Source organism: Mandrillus leucophaeus, unplaced genomic scaffold (genome assembly GCF_000951045.1).
Source record: "Mandrillus leucophaeus isolate KB7577 unplaced genomic scaffold, Mleu.le_1.0 Scaffold145, whole genome shotgun sequence".
NCBI classification, from domain to species: domain Eukaryota; kingdom Metazoa; phylum Chordata; class Mammalia; order Primates; family Cercopithecidae; genus Mandrillus; species Mandrillus leucophaeus.
In genome coordinates this window covers 534,977-554,389 of record NW_012101421.1, presented here as the reverse complement: position 1 = coordinate 554,389, position 19,413 = coordinate 534,977, and the positions used below count along the sequence as shown (strand labels likewise).

Here is a 19,413-nt window from a genome sequence, read left to right as displayed (position 1 = left end):
ACTCCTGTTCTGGGGCTTAACCACTCTCTTGTATGTCTGCACCCATCCTTGGACTTGTGTGGCCCTGTGAGTGTGTATGTGTTCCTGACTCTGTGTTCTTGTGTTTTACTTATCAAAACTTTCAACTTTAGCTGCTACTACCTCAACTGCTCTTCCCAGTTCTTATACCATGAGCTGCAGGTCTATGATATGGGATTTCCTTGTGGTGATGGCCTATTGCCTATCTGAGTCCTGAGAATAGACTGTTTTCTATCTCCCATTGCTATGTTGCCTTTTTTTAAGTGGACCCCACAACAGTTCCTGTAAGGTTCAGTATTGCATTTCTTGAATCCTTTCTGATCCCACCATACCCTTTGACATTGTGCCTTGCCCACCTAGTCTAATCACTGTTGCCTTGCCCAGTCACACTGGGGCAGGTGTGTCTTGTGCTACATCCTGGCCCTCTCTGATCTTTCTTTGGCAGCCTGTTCATTGGTCACATATCCAGTAAACTCATTTGGAGCAAAATGCTACATGCACAGTTTGGAGATAGATCTTTATGCCAGAAGTGTGAGGGCCCAAGGGAAGATGACCATGGAGACCAAGATCCTTTTGGTAACTCTGGCAGTGGCTGCTACTTAGGACTGAAGGACATGCTTTAACAGCATGTACATTCATGAAAGGAAGCAAGGCTGGTTCAGAAAGGAGCTAGGGAAAAGTGAGTTTACTAAGGGTTTGAAGTGATCCCATCATCACTATAAAATCCAGAAAGGACAGAGACTTTTAGGAAGTCTAATGTCTATTTCTATGACACTTCTGGAAAGCACAAACAATGTAAAATAAGTATGATAAAGGTTAGGAAAGAGAAAGAATGAATTAGCTCCTCCCTGTTGGATAAAGGGTTTGCAAATTTCAGTCCACTATGCTCTCAAGGTTCCTGACCAGTGACAGTGTAAGTGGCACTCCCTGTGAGCCTTGAGCAGGCTGACTTCTTCATGCTACATGTCTGCTCATAGACTGCTCCATTAGAACAAGTTTATGTATTTAGTATTTAGAAATCTAAACAGCTCTGTGATAAATAGATATCTGACTTTCTTTTTTTGAGATGGAGTTTTCACTCTTGTTGCCCAGGCTGGAGTGCAGTGGCACGATCTCAGCTCACTGCAATCTCTGCCTCCTGGGCTCAAGTGATTCTCCTGCCTCAGTCTCCTGAGTAGCTGGGATTACACACATGCGCCACCACACCTAGCTAATTTTTGTATTTTTAGTAGAAATGGGGTTTTACCATGTTGGCCAGGCTGGTCTCGAACTCCTGACCTCAGGTGATCCTCTCACCTTGGCCTCCCAAAGTACTGGGAATACAGGCATGAGCCACCGTGCCCTACCTAGATACCTGACTCTAATCTTTTTTTTGGGTGCACTATGGAAGTAGAAATAAATAGATTTAAAATGTTAAAATATCATATGAACCCTAAAAAGGATTCAGAATAAAATATTGAATGGTGCTAACAGCATATCTTCCTTTTCTCTTCTGAAAAGAGAAATAATTCACAAGGCTACAACCACATCTTCATCGCAAAGAATTTTTCAAGTTACTTTTGGAAGGACCTGCTCTTAAATGATCTTCCTTATCCTTCTGGAAATATAAAGGAGCAGTTTGCATTTGTAGAAGCAACTTTACTGTTACTCACCATTGAGGGTTGTGATACTCCATATGGCAGGCAACTTCACAGGTTGATCTTCCAGTGCAAATGTATAGGGGCCAGTGTATCTATTATTCAGTGTTCTAGCGGAGACAACCACAGAAGGAGAAGAACTGCAAATCGCATCTTTATCGAGGACAGCTGTTGGACAATTGTCACTGAAACCGGGTACTCTAACATATACCGTGCCTGTAGAAGTTCTACCTGTGTATTCTGTAAGAACAACGTTTTAGAGTTAAAGAAATGTATAGAACAAAGTTGTTCAAAAAAGGAGAATCTTTACATTTCTCTTTTCTGCAGCCAACTTAGTGTGTCTTCTCATGAAATACTATATTATCCTCAGAAGTAAAAAAAGTCATTCTATTTCTGCATCTTGTAAAAAGCAAATTGAAATTTACCAAACAGGCCGATGTCTCCAATTATAATTAATTGAAAAATAATATAAGATACTTGAACCCAAGACCGGTAAGATGATGAATTCACCAATTTCAAATGAAATCAGCACAAAAATAATAACTTTCTTAAATGTGTTGATTTCACTTGTAATCAATGTGTGAAAGGTTTTTGCTTCTAAAGCACACATTTTTTATTTGGAATAAAAAATTATGTATTTTTATTACTGAAGATATAAAAGTTTATTAAATAAAAATTTTAAATGTTGAAAATAAAATATAATGAAGTAAAAATCTCTCTGTGGGGGCATTATAAGTCATTTCTGTTGTTACCCTTACTACTTTTTTTCCTGTTTTCCCAAATGGAAATATTTTTGATATTTATTTTTTTTTGGGGGGGGTTATGTTTTTTATTACCTTCAACATAAATTAATTTTATACTTGGGGAAACACATACACTCAATGAATATTATTTTAAAACATTCTAGAAGAGGAAATTGCATTGTTCAATGATAAAAGTACATGAGGTCTCTATAGGTACCTCACTAAAGCACCTCACATTCAAGTTGAGCTTCCTTGATTTTTTTTTGTCTACGAATCCTCACCCATCACCTCACACCCAGGGATTTCTGTTGGTCAAAAAATTTCTGCTTCAACCACTGCAAACCATAGGGACCTAACACAGAATTTGCTGGTTTAAACTCCACTGAGAAGTTGGAACTCTTAGTTTTCTCTCCTGGATTCAGTTGCCTCAGACTTGAGGCCCAATGCTCCTAAGATAATTCTCTCTCTAGTGGTAAAGATAATTCTCTCTCTCTAGTGGTAAAGATAATATGTTGAATAATCATAATCATCTATGCATAGAGAAACATCAATTACAATAACATTTCTCTAAAATGATTCAAATATTTTTCTTACCGTCTATGGCCAGAACCTCAGCTGTGATGGTTTGGTTAACTATAAAAGTGGAATCTCGGTCCATATTTTTGACAAATTTGATTTCAGCAGTTTTTGAATCAATCATTAGGTAACCACCATTGTTACGTCCCATGACATACCTGTTTCATAATATTAAAAAAAAATAGTTTTCTTTCAAATGTGGAATGTTACATATTTAATGAAAATGACTCATTTTATATTTAGTATATTCATATTTAATATATGTTGACATGGAAATATGCTTTTATAAAAAGCAACAGAAAATTAACATTGCATGGATGAGCCATATTTCATAATTCTTTTTTTTGAGACGGAGTTTTGCTCTTGTTGCCCAGGCTGGAGTGCAATGGTGTGATCTCAGCTCACCACAACCTCTGCCTCCTGGGTTCAAACGATTCTCCTGCCTCAGCCTCCTGAGTAGCTGGGATTACAGGCGTGCACCACCATGCACAGCTAATTTTGTATTTTTAGTAGAGATGGGGTTTCTTCATGTTGGTCAGGCAGGTCTTGAACTCCTGACCTCAGGTGATCCGTCTACCTCGGCCTCCCAAAGTGCTGGGATTACAGGTGTGAGCCACTGTGCCAGGCCCATATTTCATAATTTTTAAGCATATATTAGCTGAGTTTTCCAACTCTGCTGTGCACAATAAAATAAAATACCTGTGTACTTGCTCCACATAATATAGCAATTATTTTGCATGGTGCCGTTATATTTTAGGCATATATGTCTTTGTATGTGCTGCTTTATATGATTAAAACATGTTCTTATGGTGCACTTCTACTCCTTTGTAAGACTCAACTGTAAGTTTCCATGAGACATGTTCCCAATTTCTGTTGATAGGCTAAGGCATTCTTCTCTTGGTTTCCACTGTAACTTATGCTTACGTTATCTTTGCTTCCAATACAGTTAGATGATCACCTAATGATTTAGCTAAATGTTACTTCTTGAGTTACCCAGTTTCTTGTTTTTATCAATGTCATATCTCTATTCTTGGTACATAATAGTTTATGTGTTATGTTGTGATAGCTTATAGATTAAAACCTCATCAAGAAATAAGATATAAATAAAAATAGTCTTACCTGACATTTGAGGCAGCTTTGCCAGTGTCCTCATCGATGGCTTGATATGTTCCCAGGATATAATCCACCAATTTTTTGCTACTTATGCCTTTTTGCACAGTAAATGTCTTGGAAGCAGGACGGAATGCTATTCCTTCTCTTACATTTATTACCTGAATTGTGACTGGGGTTGACTGAACTCGGTATCGGGAGATTACTGATTGGTGAAATTCAGCTTTGTTTTTGACAGCAATACTAAGTTTCACATTTTGTAGTTGTTCATAATCTAGAGCCTGGTGAAAACATAGAATTAGAAGGCAGTTTCACAAAAATATACTCCCGCAAACCCAGTAGATGATGACAGCACACTATGCAAGATGCTGTGAATGAATTCTTTTGTTTTTAAATAGCAAAACAGCCTCAGAAATTATTGTAATGTTGAGATAGAGAAAGCTTTAGGATTCTTAACTCATGAGACCTCAGTTTGATACTGATTATTACAAAGAAGGGTACTTCTTTCAGACTAGCGAGACATCATCATAGTCTCTTTAGGCTATGAGGTGCAGTGGAAAGAACCCCAAGTTTGCTATGGTAACATGATTTGAATCCTGGTTCTGCTGCTTAATAGCTGTGTGACTCAGAGAACAATGTTTGGTTTCTCTGATCCACACCTCTCCACTTCTGGAAAAAAAAGCCTTACCTCATCAGGGTGTAGTGAGGACTCAACAAATCAAGCCCCCTAATACATTCTTATAACTGGCAGTTATGGTCATTTGCAGAATCTTCATTGGATTTATGTGCAAGGGTGTCTTTCCTGACTTTAAAAATTCCTAGGTGGGAAAGGCAAACTATTTTCACAGTCTTGGTTGGCAAATAGGTCCCTGCAAAGCAGTGAGTGGGTGGCCCAGCAACTCTTTGTAGACCCATTTTCAGAAGGTCTTGCATGATAGCCATTTGTTTGATCCCCTTATTGAGGTGGCCCAAATCAAGGCCTGAGGAATCCCAGGATAACTTTTCTTCATTCACTAGTAAATTTTTTTTGAGAGTGATGAGATGAGAAAATGCTCATATTGGTTACACCTGTATATCACTAACAGTGATTCAAGTAAGAGATCTGGATTTAAGTTTTAACTTTGCAATGACTGGCTTTGTGTGCTGAAGCATTTTCCAGTGAAACGGAAGAGAAAGATGTCTAAACAGGGAACTATAATACAAAGGGTAAGAGGCAAAAGAGATTATAGGGTCTGTGTGTGAAAGCAAAGGAATAATTCTACTTAGGAGAGCTATGAAGGGTTCCTGAGTGGTATTCATCTAAGCTGGGTGTTGAAGGATGCCGAGAAATTACCCAGGCATAGGTGAAAGCAGTTGCAGGCTGAATACAGATGGCAAATCGTCTTGTGAATTTCATCTTAAAGGGCTAGCAGCTAGCAACCCTGGCTGACCGTAGAGTCACCTGAGGAGCCTTAAGGACCCACTGCTGCCTGGGTTTCTCCAATAGTTCCTACACTCTTACTGTCTGGGGAAAGTTGCAGGTGACTTGAGTTGGTAATTAGGGTTGAGGGCCAACTGCATAGCCAATGTAGAGCTAGGGATGGTTTTAAAGAGAAGAGTAAGGGATCCAAACTGTTTTTAAGAAAAATGTGGTGGCGAACTGGTAAGAATGAGGAGAACAAAGTCAATAGAGACAAAAGGTAGGGATATCTATTAGGAGGGACTGCAATCGCCTAAGAGAAGAGAGGCAACGCCAGTCCAGGGCACAGGCAGTAAGAAGGTAGAGGAGAGTCAGATTTCAAAGACAATTTCTAAGGCTGTATGTTGTGAGGAAATGCCATGATTCGGGGGTAAGGGCCACGTTTCTAGTTTGGGAGACTGAATGACACCAATACATGAGATAAAGAATAGCTCACTCCCAGGCATTGTTGGGAGTTTATAACAAAACCTTTGCAAGTGGGGATGGCTGTAGCACTAGTCCTGAAGAGTAGAGTAACAAAGGTCTGCATGTACAGCTTTTAGCAGCCCCTTGTTAAGGCATTATATGGTCTGTCGCTCAACTGGATTTAAGGTTTAAATAAGGATGCTCCCATGGAATCCAAAATGCTGTACCAAAGGCCGGGTGCAATGGCTCATGCCTGTAATCCCAGCACTTTGGGAGGCCAAGGTGGGTGGATCACTTGAGGTCAGGAGTTCAAGACCAGTCTGAACAATATGGTGAAACCTCATTTCTACTAAAACTATAAAAATTAGCTGGGCGTGGTATTACACAATGTGGACCCAGCTGCTCAGGAAGCTGAGGCGGGAGGATCACTGGAGCGTGGGGGGTGAAGGCTACAGTGATCATACCACTGTACTCTCGCTTGGGTGACAGAGTGAGACTTTGTCTCAAAAAAACAAAACAAAACAAAAAAACCCCCCCAAAAACCCAAAAACCAACCAACCAAAAAAACCAAAGTGCTGTACCAAGGAAGGGGCCCAGGTCACACTCTCAGATAAGGAGTCTGTCATAGCCAAGCATATTAAAAGCTTTACTCAATTATTTGTCTTTTATTTTGCAGACTTTGTTCATACATTCCCATTTTGTAGGAAGAGTAGTAATTTCTTCTCTACTGACTGTAGCTAATCCATTTAAAACAGACTGACAAATTGGCAAGCCATGATTCCACCTATTCTTATCTCGTCCTAACTTCAATCTGATTGTTGCGAATGAGATTAAGTCAAGAAATGTGTTTTACTTTCTTGTGCTTAAAGTATGGACAGCCATAATATATTACTATGTGCTTAGAGTATACATAGTCACTCCCATAGCATATTAGTGTGTTTGTGTTTACTATAGAAAGTTCAATAGCTTGGAAAGAGTTCAAGATGTTAAGAGAGGTTGTCCTCAGGTTATGGGGCTCTATGGGGATTAAAAAAAATTCAATCTACTTCCATGTGTTTTCTATAATGAAGTGATATTAACAAATAAATACGTTTTATCTGCAGAAATGATCGTTTTGGTTAATACAGATTTTTTTTTTTTTTTTTACCAGTGAAGGGAAATCAGACCTTACCTTCACCACTTTCAGGATGCCTTCATTAGTTCTGGGATCAGTTTGTATTTCAAACCAATTTCCTTCATTCCCAGAGGTAAAGAAATATACTGCAAGCCAATTATCTGTGTACTCTTCATCCAAATCTGTTACTTGAAATCGAATTAATTCAGAACTTAAGGTATTTTCTTCAATACGTGCTGAATACTGAAAAGGTGAGAAGCAGAATTAAAGACTCAATGACAGGTTTTACATGAAGGGATTATGTTTCTTCTAAATGGTAATCCTTATTTCTCAAATTCTGTATTTCCTTCTTCTGATTACCAAATTCTTTGATTTTTAAAAAAGCATATTTCTTTAAAGATAAGTGCAGAGAACTTAAATAAGAGCCAACAAACAGGCAAGTACTGGATTAGGATTTCAAAGTATTAAAAAATATATATATAAATGATTCTTTAAGGAGCAATGGGTGTACCTGAGAGTCTCTAAACATTGGGAAGTTATCGTTGACATCTTTCACTTTAATACTACATTCGCATTGAGTTGATAGTCCTTCTCCATCTTTGTCTGCACCACTCACAACCAGACGATAGCTGCTAGCTTGCTAAATTTGGGTAAAAAATAAAGAAAAATAATTAATCTCTAAGAATTATAATTGGAAACTACTTGATTCCTATGGGTAAGGAGGTATAAATATTCAAGTTTATGTAGAAGACATTTGCGGGGCTCTGGATGGTTGGGTGGAGGTCTTTAAGGGGCTAGGGCAGGTTTTCTGTTTTTGAGAGCTTCTTACGGCAGGACAGTACTGTATCCTTAGGGCAAAAATGGGCAGTGAGTAGGGTGCGAGTAATAAGCTCACTGATGGAGCTTCTCTGTTAGTCTATTGGGAAAGTCATTTGTACAAAAATAATATGGAGTCTGACAGGGTAGCTTGTGGTAGTGGAGATAGAAGGTGCTGGTGGTAAGTAATGAGGGAGATTGGAGAAGGAGATTCTTTAGTGCTCTGGAAGCAGGGATAAAATTAAAAGGAGTCAGGAGAAAAAGTGTGATATAAAAGAAGGTTTTATTCCAGATAGAAATTTCTCCCTTCATCTAAGATGCTTGCTTCTCCTCCATCACATGAGGAGTTAGTCGTAGTTCAATCTTTGTCCATGTATGTTTATGTCAATGCTTTCTTTCACCTCCCCTGTTTAACTACCATTGGTATGTTCAGGGTACAATTGATTCTGCAGTTGCCCAGTACACATCTTGCCTCACCAGAATCACACTCAAAAATGCAAACAATTTCCCTAGATTAGCCCAGTTAGGTACTGAGAACCTCTTTTCTTTTTTTTATTTTCAGGTGAAATGGAGTCACCTCTCTTGGTTTTCTTATAATCAAACCCTTTATTCTTGAATGTTCCCCCAAGTGCTTTGCTGTACCTCTCGGTCAAGAGAATTGGTCAAAGTACGGACTTCCCCAGTGTTTCTGCTTAGAAGGAACATGGGTGTGCCTGCTGGTTCCTGAGAGACAATTTTGAAGGCAATTTTGGAATTCAAGTGGTTTGGTTCATCTGCATCTGTGGCATTTAGTATCATCACCAGTGAGTCTAGGAATACAGGAAAATGTTTGTTAAAGAATATGTAACAATTGACATTATGTTTACTATAAATATTCAAAACAAGTTCACATTGATGCTTATTTCTAAATATCCTTAAATCATCTATATGTTCAAAAAATTGCATATCACTTGTGATACCTTTTTCCGTCTCTCCCAACCAGGTAGAACTGCGCTTCCTTCCATAAAAACCCTTCAGTTCTCTTTAAGCCCTACCTTTGTTGAGATTGAAGCTATATTCTATCTCAATTTTCTCCCTTGATAGATTGTCATAACTCTCCCCTTTCCACAAATTATCCAAGTAATGTGAGTGTGTCTCTGTCCCTTACAACCTAAAAGAGCCCAGCTGATGCATCCAGGCTACCCAAGGCTGCCTGTTTAGCTTTGTGACTGCCAAATGCTCATATAAATTGTATATATAGAATAAGATACTATTGACCTGATAACCAGACTATAACCTAGAAATACAATGATAGTAAATAATTAGCTCAAATACACATTTTAGAAAGGAAGACCCAGATTTATCTTAATGAATTTTAGTTTTCAAAACAACTGATTAAGAGCATAAATTAGTTTATAAGAATGACATATTGTAGTGGTACTCATATTTGAAAGCAGACAAATTGAAAGTGGTAAGTATCGTAAAAGACTTACTTGAGGCACTATTTTCTTCAATTTCACCCATGAAAATTTGTTGTGAAAATACTGGAGGATTATCATTAATATCCAAAATTTTAACCGTTAGTATAAGTGGCTTCTCTACATCTAGTCCTTGAGCGTTTAGAGCCCGACATGTGATCTAGGAACAGAGGGAAATGTGGATTATTACTCTGCAATCTTAGTTTTCATACTATTAAAACTTGTAGAAATAAGGCCTCTGTTGGCATGTACATAAATTTTGTGCAAAGAATAAATGTTTCCCCAAAGGGTAGACAAAGTGGAAAAAAGTGCCTGCTCTGGGCAGACCAATTGGGCAAATTGCCCCTTCCACCAGGCTAATGCTGTGTCATGGCAAACTGAAGCACTTGGCATGCTAGATTTCAACCCTCACTCATGCACCCTCTGCTGTGTTCCCTCAGGCGAGGCTCTGTGGAGGGACTAATATTGTTATTTGCTGGTGGACTGATTCATGTACTGAACTCTTCTCTAAATTTACCAGTAGAAAAGTGTCACTTTCTAAAGCGATGGTATACAAGGAGAAGGGTAGCCCAATGTTGAGGACCCAAACTTACCAGGAAGCTTGGAGTTTCCTCTCGGTCAACTATCGCTGTTATGTTAATATCGCCAGTGTTTTTGTCAACAACAAAGATTCCAAAAGGTGGCTGATCAATTCCCACTCCAGAGATTCGGTAGGTAATTTTCTGGGTTGCTTGGTAATCTGAAGTAATCTACAGCCCCAAATACCCAAAATGTTGAGGTGACCATTACTCAAGCCTTTCCCTCTCCGCCCCCACTTCCATAGTCTAAAGTCAACTGTTTATTCTATTCACTCTTTTTGACATTGTGCCATTTACATTTGCCTTGATAGATACTAGGTATATGAAATAAAATCAAACTGTTGCTTTCGACGACCAGCCTGAACCAATGTGTGCTAATCATTTTAGTGTTAGAATATTTGCACGGACTATGGCCACATGATAGTGTTAAAATGTTAAAAGAAAGTCAGACATTTAATATTGACAAGGCTACTCCTGAAGTCTCCCTCTTTACCTGACAACATTAAAAAACAAAAGATATTTATTTAGTTTAAATAGGGGGAAGTGGAGAGACAAAAAGGGAAAGAGATCATATGGTAGGGTTAAAATATGTATTAAAAAATCTACTTTTTATTATGGTAATTTTAAAGCTTTTTAACATGAAAAATGTGAAATACATATAAAGTTAGAATAGTATAACAAGCCGGGTGCGGTGGCTCAAGCCTGTAATCCAAGCACTTTGGGAGGCCGAGGCGGGCAGATCATGAGGTCAGAAGTTTGAGACCAGCCTGACCAATATGGTGAAACCCTGTCTCTACTAAAAATGCAAAAACAATTAGCTGGGCATGGTGGCGCACTCCTGTAATCCCAATTACTCAGGAGGCTGAGGCAGGAGAATTGCTTGAACCCGAGAGGAGGAGGTTGCAGTAAGCCGAGATCACGCCACTGCACTCCAGCCTAGGCAGCAGAGTGACTCCATCTCGGGGGAAAAAAAAAAAAAGAATAGTATAACAAACCTGATACATCCTATCACTGAGCTTCAACAATTATCAATACATAGCCAATCCAAATTTTGCTCCCAACCATTTCTTTGTCTTATACATGCATTATTTTTCCTATTTGTTTGCTACACCCTGTATCCAAGTAAGCCTTCTATGTTAAAATTGGTTAGTATGTCTCAATTCTTTTTCATAACCCTAGAAGCTACCTTCCTCTCTCTCTTTCTCTCATTATTATTATTATTGTACTATTTTGTTGAGGATACCAGTTCACTTGTTCTGTGGACTCCCCAGTCTTCATTTTGTTATTTGGAATTGCCATATTATTTTAATTTATACCTTATACATTTATTCTAAAAACTCATACTGCCCCTGTCGATATAACTTACCTTGGCAATTGGGTTTCTTTTTGAGTTATCTTCTCCTTCTCTGCAGGGTTTGGCAAATTTCACCCATTCACGTTTCTGCCTTCTTTTAGCTTGTTGCACAGTCATCTCTTCTTCGTCATATTGACCTTTCGTCTTATGTAAAAAGGGATTCCATTTGTTATGCAAATTAATGGTAATTTTTACTTAGCATATTCATTACAGACACTTAGGTTGAGGAATCCCCTATGTTTCAAGATCTCTAAGACTGTTAGGTGTCTAATTAGCTCTCCTTGATACTTTGTCAAGCAAGTGATAAATGTTAAATAACTAAAATAATTACAAAGCTGTATGATTTTTAATATTAGCATTTAGTCATATTTTATATTTTCTTTTTATACTCCACAGTATCTTACTGGGCCCATAGGGTTTGACCAGTTGATTTGCTTAAGATAAGAAGAAAAGAATGCATGAAATAAATTATAATAATGACATTTATAGATGACTAGTGTTTAAATATTGTTGTCAGTTACTAGAATTTTAGTTCTATTTATTTTCACAATTATTGAATAATTTTATATATTAACTATTTATTTCTCCTAAACACAATTTAATTTTTTAAACTAAACTATTATTTTAAGTACAAAAACCTTTTTCATACTTTACCTCTATTCGCAATTCTCCATGAACCAATATGACCACCTGCAGACATTTAAATAAAGTCAAATTAAATGTGAATTCTTCAAATAAGGAATTACATACAATGAATAATCCAGATTATTATATTCCATTGTTCATATTGTGATTTGTTTCTATTTCAAAAGAAGTAGGTTTCAAGAAACAATAATCAAAGGGTAAGTTCCTACTAGGAAAAGGAATATTACTGTCAATATAAACACATTTTTAATTGACTACAGAATTTTGATGATATAAAGAAGAACCTACTGGACTTTGCAAAAACTATGCCTAATAGTCAGTTGCAGTAACCAGACAATTCTTACCTGGCTGCTTTGCATACAGTTCCCAGAAGCTATGAAAGTCATCACTTTGGGAAACATTGGTAAGCACCATTGTGAAATGCTTCAGAACGGGGCCACAGGGGATTATTAAAAACCATCAGCCACCCAACTCATTTGTAGGAAGGCGATCCTGTATGAGTCCTCTGCAATTACGGAACATTTTCTCTAATTGTACAAGTGAAAAGAATGGAATGGAACCAGTCTGCTTTAGAGAACAAAACAGAAAAGATGAGGATCTGCTATTCCAGTCACAAACCCTGTTTGCAGTGAGGCATGGATCTGTTCGTCTCTGCTCTGTTACTTCACTTTAAATATTGAACTTAATTTTCAGATTGGTCCAAAAAAATTTAAATGAGAGTAAAACGAAGCCATGTAAGCTAGGGTCTTCACCTTCTCAAGAGTATATGAGATGTTCATCTGCGTCATTTTTCATCTTCTGTTCTGCCTGGCATGCATTACCTCTTTCTACTCCACCCACTTAAATATTGCTCATCCTTTCAGATCCATCAAGTTTCAACAACCTCCCTGAAACTGTCTTTACTGATGTCTCTTTTTCTGAGTTTGTATAATACATATTCTGTACAACGAAATTTAGCCCATGATGGTTTACCACAGTTTATTATTTCTTGTTTTATGAGCATGAAAGAATTTCTGTGCTAAGCCAGGAGAATTGTAAACTTTCCAATTCAGTGCTGTTAGTTTTTTTTTTTTTTCTTGTAACCCTCACAGGTACTTAACAAGTATTTGCTAATCCACTGATTATCTGATGAATCTGTAGAAAAATAATGGTGGAAAATCAGTTAAAAGGAAAAAAAAACTGGAAGAGTAATAACAGTAGCTAATGTTTTTTGTGTAGTTTCGGTATCAGCTGCTATTTCCTAGAGCTTTATACTTATTGCCTCATGTAATACTTACAGCAGGCACCTGAAGGAGATTCTAGTATTATAATCCATAGTATAAGGATGAAGAATTGGAGATGTGAGGGAATGAATACTTTGCCCTAGCTAGTAGCCATAATAGGATAGCAACCGCAGCAGCCTAACTCCAGAGCATGTACCTCTGGTACCTACTACTAAATTCTTTTTTTCGCTCTTTTTGCCCTGGCTGGAGTGCAATGGCATGATCTCGACTCACTGCAACTTTCATCTCCCGGGTTCAAGGGATTCTCCTGCCTCAGCCTCCCGAGTAACTGGGATTACAGGCATGGGCACACCACCACACCTGGCTAATTTTGTGTCTTTAGTAGAGACGGGATTTCACCATGTTGGCCAGGCTGGTCTCGAACTCCTGACCTCAGGTGATCCACCTGCCTTGGCCTCCCAAAGTGCTGGGATTACAGGTGTGAGCCAACTACTGCTAAGTTCTAACGAAAGTTGTCATAAATAGAAAACAAACAAACAAAAAAACAAGCAAACAAAAACTAATGGTACAAAGACAATTATATGACAGTCAGTTTAGATTTCTATTTGGCCAAAGGCTGTGGTTGCTCCTGAAACAATGTAGATTTATTACATTGTTTATTTTCTGGGGTTATAATGAATAGACTAGTCCAAGTCTGAACCAAACGAGTAATTATGTCAGACATCAGAAGTCAGAACTCTTCTATTCTAGACATTCCAGCTGAAACCTTGATTCCAAAGAGTGTGTGTTCAAATTTGTCATGGAAAAGAACCATTACCTGTGGTTATAACATGTCTCAAAATGATTTTCCAACGTTGTTGCTCTTTTTTAAAGCAATACCTTGAGTTACTTGGTAGAAAAGACCACAGCGAGGTAGTAACTGCACAATTCCTTTCTCAGAGAATAAGAACGACTCAGCTACACGTGAGAGGAGGGATGGGCCAGGCAGGCTCCCCTTTACAGGAAAGCTGGAGAGTCATCCCGAAAATATGAATCATGCTTGGACTAGCCCCACAGAGAATGATTCTTCTAATAGACAATAAGGTACAATTTCTGTTTTCCTGGGAAGTAGGTGACAGGAGACATTTCTGAATATTGCAATGATCTTTAGATTTTTAGAGGACATCACAGCCTTACATTATTTTCAATAGTATTTTTTAAAAAACAAATTATTTTAGTTAATTAATATTTATATAAGGGCTACTTGTTTTAGTTAATTTACTAATATAATAATTTTGGATATTTTAAAAACAATTTATGTGTTTTTATTTGTAAATCTGTTTCTTTTCATTGGCAAAATTGTATATATTTATCATGTACATGTTGTTTTGAGGTATGTATAAATGGTGGAATGACTAAATCAAGCTAATAAATGTTTATGTAGTTTTCTGATGATTTGAATGAACTAAGTTGACTCTTTTGGTGGCCTGGATTGGAAATACCAATGTGGAGTAAACCTCCCTTATCTTGAGAATTACTGTACTTTTGTTTATTTTTGTTTTCTGGTTATTTTGTAAATTTTAATTATATGATTTTTAAAGCATTGATATAGCCTTAATGCCTTGGTATAGATATGAGTTACAAATATTATCAAAAGCAAATCTAATTATTAAATTTAAAAAATATATGAAATAAAGCAATTTGATATCCATATGCTCTATTTGTTAATAAAAAGGTATATGGTTATATCATTAAGGTTCCTATTGAATATGGTATGTACACAATAAATATAATCTGAGGATATGGGTAGCTAGATTAAACAAAAAGCAACTACAATAGCACCTGCTCTTTAGTTTGGCTGAGATCTTGTTTAGGGTTATCTCATACTTTAGTGTGGCAGGGGACAGAACATAAGACTATGGATTAGATGCAGGGAGCTCATCCCAGCCAGGCCTAGGGCCTGACTACGCTTCTGATTTCTAGAATGGGGATTCTTGTGGAAATTTGTAGAATGAATTAAATAATTCAAATAAATCAGTCAAATTTAAAACATGATTTTGTATTTATTAAACTTTTTTGGGAAAAATGTCATGAACCATACACAGGCAAGTAATATCATTCATATTAGCATATTTCATAATATCTCACAGCTTTCTATATATGTTGAAATTTAAAATGTAAAAACCCTAAACATTGTGATAAACGTTGTGTTCATCAAGGCAAATTCCTTAATTGAACAAAGTTGATATACGTCTAATTACATGGAAACTATTTGTGAAGAATTCAATTTCCAATAACTGATTTTTAGAGTAAACTCAATTAATTTAGAAAGTTAAGCCTTGTATCATGACAGAATGCTAGAAAAATAAATATCCTTGGATATTCTTAAATGCTCATTTGAAATGCTGTGTAGGCTGCAGTCAAGTATGATAATATAAAATTGGATACTGGATTCTGAATCACTGAATTTAAATCCAACTCTCAACCATGTACTAGCATATAACTTGAGAACATTCCTTAATCTTTCAGTTTCTTCATCTGTACAACAGGAATATTAATTTTACTTACCTTATAGGTTTGTTGTGCGGATTAAATAAATTAATTAGGTGTAAAGCACATAGGTGAGCCCTAGCCCATAGTAAGTTAGTTTTATTAAATTGACATTGACATTTAATGAAATGTTGATGCAATTCTGTCACCAAACTTCAAAAAGAGGTATAAAAGGCTTTTTTTGAGACAGAGTCTCGCTCTGTCGCAAGGCTGGAGTGCAGTGGCACCATCTCAGCTCACTGCAACCTCCGCCTCCCGGGTTCAAGCGATTCTCCTTCCTCAGCCTCCCGAGTAGCTGAGACTACAGATGTGTGCCACCAAGTCCAGCTAATTTTTGTATTTTTAGTAGAGATGGGGCTTCACCATGTTGGCCAGGATGGTCTCAATCTCTTGACCTCGTGATCTGCCTGCCTTGGCCTTCCAAAGTGCTGGGATTACAGATGTGAGCCACCGCACCCAGCCTAAAAGAGCCATTTTTATATGAAGTGACCAGTTATTATTCATTATCAAGGTGCATAAGAATGTTCTCTTTCTTGACCATGAGAAAGAGAAAAGAAATAGTACTCCACTGTACAACTGTGTAGGTTGCTCCTTGAATAATGCCAGGGCACTGTTCACACTGTAGTTTATGTGAATGCACCTCCTGGAGTTGTGCAGTGTACAACCTAGCCAGCTGCACAGCAGCTCTCCAAGAAAAAGGTATGTATTAGATAGATTCAAATATTCATCTCATGATTATGGATAGTAACCAATTGTCTACGTAATTTTCTTATGATGAACTACTCAAGGCAAGGCCTCACCTTAGGCTACCAGATTGACTCTTAACTGGACAGAAAGAGCCAAAGGCTAAAAGGTTTGTGAGAAACCTCATGAGCACTGAATGTTCTAGCTCCAGATGAAAACCAGTTTCAGGTATGAAGCAAGAGGGAGTGCTAATTGGTAGAAGTAATTACATCTTTCCCGACTTCTGCCCAAGTAGGCAGGGCTGGAAGAACCACTTGGCAAGGTTATTCTGATTTTAGAATGTTAACTTTTTGAGAGGTTCAGTAGGACATTTATTTTTCTATGTATTAGCAGTGCTGGAAACTGGGTCAATCAGAAGAAGAGATACCTCAGAGATTTTTCATTTTGTTAAACATTTGGGCCATTTAGCCTAAAATTCTTTTTCTAAAGATTTTCTTTTTTAGATATTTTATAGAAAACAAAGTGGTTGAAGATAGTTGTGCTCTATTTAGAACACTTGCTAACTCAAACTTGGTATTTAAACTACTTCTCTCTTTTTTTTCCTACCACCAACTTCTTTAAAAAAAATTGTACTCTAAAAATCTTTAGATTTCAAACATCTCTATTAATTTTTAGTGAGGAAAGCTTTACCTAATATAGTAACATGAAGTTATATAGCAAATTGTTCAAATGCTCATAGAAGTGTTGGATGACAAACTGTTCTGGATTTGGTGAACTATGAAACACAATGGTTTCCTTTGAAAACAATTTTTGTTTTCGAAAGATTAAATCTCTGAAGATAAGCATTTTCAACCACGAGTCCTTTCCTCAAAAACGTTTATTTTACATTGCATAAAATGGATCAAACAAGCACAAGAAACTGATAAATACTGCATTTTTTTCAACGTAGACAGTTATTCCCCATGCCTTCTCCTCCCAAATATAGCTTTTATTTTTTCCTGTCAATTTAAAATTTGATGTGACAACTGTTTTTGATGTACTCTTTAGCTGAAGACAAATGTAGGCCCTTTCTTGACTTAGTAACACTGGTATCCATGGTTATTTAAGATAGTAAGACACAATATGAAGAAGATATCAAGAATTACCCCATTACTAAAAATAGTACAAGTGATAAAAATTAGAGGGTACAAACCACTTCATCTTTCTCACAGCACTTTTAAATTGTTTTGCATGCGCTGCTGTTTTATTCTCACTATGGCCATTTTCATTAGGCAGGGGGTGGGGTATGATTCTTATTTGACAGTTGAGGAAACAAAGCCTATAGTGAGTCAGTGGCATAGCCAGAGATTTAAGTCTATGACTTTGCTATTATTTCTCACTGTTCTAGGCCACCCATGTATGGATGGTGAATTATTACAAAACCTTTAAACACATCTGCCAACTTTCAGACCCCACCTGCAACAACAAAAGATGAGCATTCCCACTTGAGAATGCTTTAGAAAACATTGCTTTCCCCCCCGCCATAACCACATTGTTTCAAAACTCTGGGTGGCTCCCCACTTGTAAAAGGTTTCCACGAGCCTTCACAGAATGCACCTTTCAATCTAATCCTCAGCTGCCTTTCCAATTCATGTCCAGATTCTCCAAAGCAAACTGTCATTCTAGTCAAACCGGTGTGTCCATTTCCCCTAGGCAAATGTCCTAACTGTGCCTGCCTTTGATTATACTCTTCTGACAACCCACGAGATCTCCTTTTGGCCTGCGCGTCTATACTTATCCCAAATCAGCTCAAATTTCACTGAATCCATAAGGACTTGATTGCCTCACTCCTGACTGACACTGCCTTCTATCAATAGCATTAATAGTAGACCAGTACTGTCCAACAGAAAGATAAGAATCACAAATGCGAGCCACATATAATTTAAAAATTTAGTCACATTTAAAACATTTTTAAAAGGTGAAATGCACTTTAACAATATATTTAATCTAATGCATCCAAAATACTACCATTTCAACATGTAATCAACATAAAAAGTTACTAATGATATATTTTACATTCTTTTGTTCAAAGTCTTCTTCCAATTATGATGTATATTTTGTGTTAAACAGCACACCTCAATTCAGACCAACCACATTTCAAGTGGTTTAAAACCACATGTGGCTAGTGGGCCATATTGGACAGAGTAGGTCGAGACCACTCAGTTGAACAATTATGTATGAAGTGATATTGTTGGTTAAATAGCGTGTGTGTGTATGTAAAATTTTCCTGAGTGGAGCCAAGTGTATGTCATTTCATAGTTTCCTTTATGACTAGAATTATAGGGACATTGTGGGGGAGGTTTATTGTTTAGAGAGGGTTCATTAAATCATTCACTTGTTCATTCTTCAAACAATTGCATGTCCACTCTAAGATAGATATAATAAGCATTGGGAATATAAAAATAAAAATTAGCCTCAATATAAGGATGTCACAGTCACTCCAGAATCAGAGGGGTAATTGAGAGTGGCCTATATGTCAAAGCAGAAAAAAAAGAGGCCTCCTTAGCTTGTGGTGGCCCAATCCTATGTCCTCATGGCAACACTATCCCGACAGCCCATGCTGCATGGCCCCTAACTTCCCGAGCTTTGCCACTGGCTTGGACATAGGGGTTATCAGACTACCTGGAGTGCAGCCCCGACATTTCCCATCTGGAAAGGTGGGAAAGTCATACAACTGTCACATTTCTCTTGAACAACATCCTCCTTTCAAATGAACTCATCAGGTACTGAAAACAGTTACACTGTTGTAATAGAAATAGAATTTTAGAGGCTAGGTGCAAAGGCTCACACCTGTAATCCCAGCATTTTGGGAGGCCGAGGTGGGTGGATTCATTGAGGCCAGGAGTTTGGGACTAGACTGGTCAACATGGCAAAACCCCATCTCTACTAAAAATACAAACAAATTAGCTGGTTGTGGTGGTGCACACCTGTAATCTCAGCTACTTAGGAGGCTGAGGCACGAGAATAGCTTGAACCCTGGAGGTGGAGGTTGTAGTGAGCTGAGATCGCACCACTGCACTCCAGCC

At 37.5% G+C, this 19,413-nt stretch overlaps 1 protein-coding gene across 1 annotated transcript in view; it reads right to left on the bottom strand.

Moving 5' to 3' along the window:
- Positions 1-19,413, bottom strand: part of DSG3 (desmoglein 3) — a 31,025-nt gene that overhangs the window by 8,255 nt on the left and 3,357 nt on the right. Inside the window, exons 2-11 of the mRNA XM_011974371.1 lie at positions 11,922-11,957; positions 11,280-11,411; positions 9,929-10,084; positions 9,351-9,495; positions 8,521-8,687; positions 7,574-7,702; positions 7,120-7,305; positions 4,094-4,365; positions 2,993-3,132; positions 1,671-1,895 (exon numbers count right to left, since the gene is read on the bottom strand). Coding sequence (XP_011829761.1) covers positions 1,671-1,895; positions 2,993-3,132; positions 4,094-4,365; positions 7,120-7,305; positions 7,574-7,702; positions 8,521-8,687; positions 9,351-9,495; positions 9,929-10,084; positions 11,280-11,411; positions 11,922-11,957 — 1,588 coding nt within the window. The remainder of the gene's footprint in view (positions 1-1,670; positions 1,896-2,992; positions 3,133-4,093; positions 4,366-7,119; positions 7,306-7,573; positions 7,703-8,520; positions 8,688-9,350; positions 9,496-9,928; positions 10,085-11,279; positions 11,412-11,921; positions 11,958-19,413) is intronic.